This window comes from Alosa pseudoharengus, unplaced genomic scaffold, assembly GCF_046254945.1.
Source record: "Alosa pseudoharengus isolate Yale_2024_CS ecotype anadromous, Long Island Sound unplaced genomic scaffold, YU_APseudo_1.1 YU_APseudo_1.1_scf_22, whole genome shotgun sequence".
In the NCBI taxonomy this organism is placed as follows: Eukaryota; Metazoa; Chordata; class Actinopteri; order Clupeiformes; family Clupeidae; genus Alosa; species Alosa pseudoharengus.
This window is the reverse complement of record NW_027468680.1, coordinates 3,715,630-3,719,029: the sequence shown is the minus strand read 5'-3', so window position 1 is coordinate 3,719,029 and position 3,400 is coordinate 3,715,630. Positions and strand designations below refer to the sequence as shown.

General features: G+C 42.0%; 1 protein-coding gene across 1 annotated transcript in view; it reads right to left on the bottom strand.

The window, feature by feature from the left end:
• Positions 1 to 1,853: 1,853 nt before the first annotated feature.
• The window catches only part of LOC143139645 (CD59 glycoprotein-like), a 2,756-nt gene continuing 1,209 nt past the window's right edge, over positions 1,854 to 3,400 (bottom strand). The window contains exons 3-4 of the mRNA XM_076300279.1: positions 2,888 to 3,010; positions 1,854 to 2,502 (exon numbers count right to left, since the gene is read on the bottom strand). Coding sequence (XP_076156394.1) covers positions 2,390 to 2,502; positions 2,888 to 3,010 — 236 coding nt within the window. The 3' untranslated portion in view covers positions 1,854 to 2,389. The remainder of the gene's footprint in view (positions 2,503 to 2,887; positions 3,011 to 3,400) is intronic.

Sequence of the window (3,400 nt, the reverse complement as noted above, 5' to 3'; positions counted from 1 at the left end):
ATACGAACACGCCGTTTATTATTATTGATTATTATTATTAGGAGGCCCCTCATTGGTCGAGGCCCCTGGGCTGAAGCCCAGGTAAGCCCCTGCATTAAGGCGCCAGTGGAAACACACTCAGCACACAGTGAGCACACAGTGAGGTGAAGCACACACTAATCCCGGCACAGTGAGCTGCCTGCAACAACAGCGGCGCTCGGGGAGCAGTGAGGGGTTAGCTTTGCTCAAGGGCATTTCAGCCGTGCCTACTGGTCGGGGTTCGAACCGACAACCCTCCGGTTACAAGTCCGAAGCACTAACCAGTAGGCCATGGCTGCCCCACTACTGTGCTGTATTGCTGCTGGTACAACCCACATACCGGTGCACCCACGAAGCCCAGTCTAAATGGTCGGTCACACCAAGAATGATAACTATTACGATAACGGCAAAACATGGTCAGTCTAGTTAATATTGCCATGGTTTAGGGTTCAACATCAACATGAGGAGAGACTTTCCTTCTCGTTGGTCAGTGTGGGCGCTTTTATTGTTATAATTATAGTTATCGTTGTAGAGTTATATTTATCGTTGTAGTTATCTTTTATCGTTATAGTTATCGTTATCGCTGTAGTTATCTTTTATTGTTATAGTTGTCGTTGTAGTTATCTTTTATCATTATAGTTATCTTTTATCGTAATAGTTATCATTATCGTTGTAGTTATCTTTCTTGGTGTGAATGGCCCTATAAAGCTATCAAGCCATTCCATATGAGTGCAGGTTTATATAAGAATAAACTCCCTCCTTAACCAGTCCAGTATTTGCCTCTCAATTCAGTTTGAATAGGAACTGAGAAGACCAGTTGCTAGAGTTTTGAGTATGACATGTTGTCCCATTCCTGTCTGATATCGGATTTCAGCCGCTCAGCAGTCTGGGGTTCTTAATTATGTTCTTTTTATTCCATGATGCACCCAATTAGATAGGCCAAGTTAGCACCTGAACTCTCCTCCCACAGATAAATACTGTTTTAATTCAGTATGTGCATAATTCATATTGGTATTGTTTTCCTGAAATATTCAATGTCTTCCCTGAAAAGACATTGTATGGATGACAGTATATGTTGCTCAAAACATGTGTACATCATTCAGAATTGATTGTGCCTTGCCAGATGTGCAAAATTCCCATGCCATAGTCACTAATGCACCTCCACACTGTCATAGATGCTTGGATAGTTGAATAGTCCCTCTCCTCTTTAGCCTTTTTGCCTTTACCTCAGCTCAGGCTCAGATAAGATGGTAGCATTTCTCTATTATGTCTAAATATAATATATTCGTGGCATGGTAGAGCTTACACTAAAAAAAAAGAGACAACAAAATGCAGTTAGCATTTAGCGAGCATTTGTGAATGTGCATTAAACTGTGCTCATATAATGATACTATCAGTTTCCCCTCGTTTTAAAGATTTCTACGAGTTCTCTGAATATTTCAATGATATTATGTAGCCTACTGTAGATTATGAAATCCTCAAATGTGGACCCATGGACCCTCACACACACACACACACACACACACACACACACACACACAAAGACATAAACACACACACACACACAAAGATAAACACACCTGGTCCATCTCCTCCCTCCTCTGACTCAGAACTGGCATTCATAGGCTGTTTACCCAGTTCATGTGCTTCTCTCTTCTGGTCAAAGTCCAGATATATATTTGCAAAAGGCAGCAATCTGTTGCCTGTCTGTCTACAGTGGAGTGGTGTGTGTGTGTGTGTGTGTGTGTGTCAGGGGGATGCTATGCGATAATATATCTGTCTCAAATACTAGGTTTCTCAATGATATCTGATGAGCATTATGTTGTAAAGCAGACACTTTATTTGTACTGTGTCTTTAAATGTACATGGCTTTCAACAGACACAGCGTATCAAACATACTTTAACATGTAAATGTACGTGGCTTTCAACAGACAGAGTATCAAACATTCTTTAACATTTAAGTGTACATGACTTTCAACAAACACAGCGTATCAAACATTCTTTAACATTTAAGTGTACATGGCTTTCAACAAACACATAGCGTATCAAACATTTTCTGATATGACAGGTTATGACTTCAAGTGAACCGGTGCAGAAGGATCTTGACATCTACAGGCTGGAGGTATGACATGGCTCCTGAAGAATCTAAGGTGTGTGTGTGTTGGGGGGTGTGTCTCTACACATGTGTGTGTGTGTGTGTGTGTGTGTGTGTGTGTGTGTGTGTATGTGTGTGTTGGGGTGTGTGTCTCCGCGCATGTGCCTGTGTGTGTTTGTGTGTGTGTGTATTGGGGTGTGTGTCTCCGCGCACGTGCGTGTGTGTGTGTGTGTGTGTGGGGGGGGGGTCTTGGACACTCAGGAGGGTTCTGGACATCTAAAAGCTGGAGATATTGCACATGTCTGTCTGGCAGCAGTTGGCTTTTATGTAGGGGCTACTCTGCAGGATCCTGCAGTCGCTCATTTTAATGCACCTGTTGAAGTATGAGACTGGACAGAGAGACAAGCAATTAGATCAGATTCTTGATAAATGCCCCAGTTAGATCAGATACTAGATAAATGCCCCAATTAGATCAGATACTTGATAAATGCCCCAATTAGATCAGATACTTGATAAATGCCCCAGTTAGATCATATACTTGATAAATGCCCCAGATACTTGTTAAATGCCCCAAATTGTTTAGTAAGACTTTCTTGGTTGTAATAGTGATAAAATGTGGTTACACACATAAAAAGGCCAATCATGCACTAACGCACTAACACACACACACACGCACACACACACACACACATGCAAGTGCGCAGAGACACACACACACACACAGCCCAAGAGAGGTAGTGGTAGAGGAAGCCCTGTAATCAGAGTGGGACTTACAGGGGGAGATGAGGAAGCGGGCGGCCACACAGGCATCCTTGTTAGAGGAGCAGGTCTCCGTGGATACAGTACATCTTCCGCCTGGTACCGATGGAACACAGCGTCTGCACTTCAGAGCAGATCCTGAAGAGGATCACACACACACACACACGCACACACACATGCACACACACACACGCACACACACATGCACACACACACACACACACACACACACACACACACACACACAGACTACCTTTAGAATTTTGGTAATTTTAGCGAGTAAGTGTCTATTAGTAAATCATGTCCTGTAGCTTATGCGGCACTAAATTTGTTTAGATATCAATAAATACTAAAAACAAGCATTCAAGTAACAAATAAATACCATTTAAAACTGTACATCTAAAATAAATACTAAATGAAATGAAACGTATCCTTATTTCCTCCAGTAGGTTAGACTATTTTTAAATATATGTGCACTTAAAATATACAGTAGTGGTATACACTATCAGAGTTTCCCCTGAGTAGCTA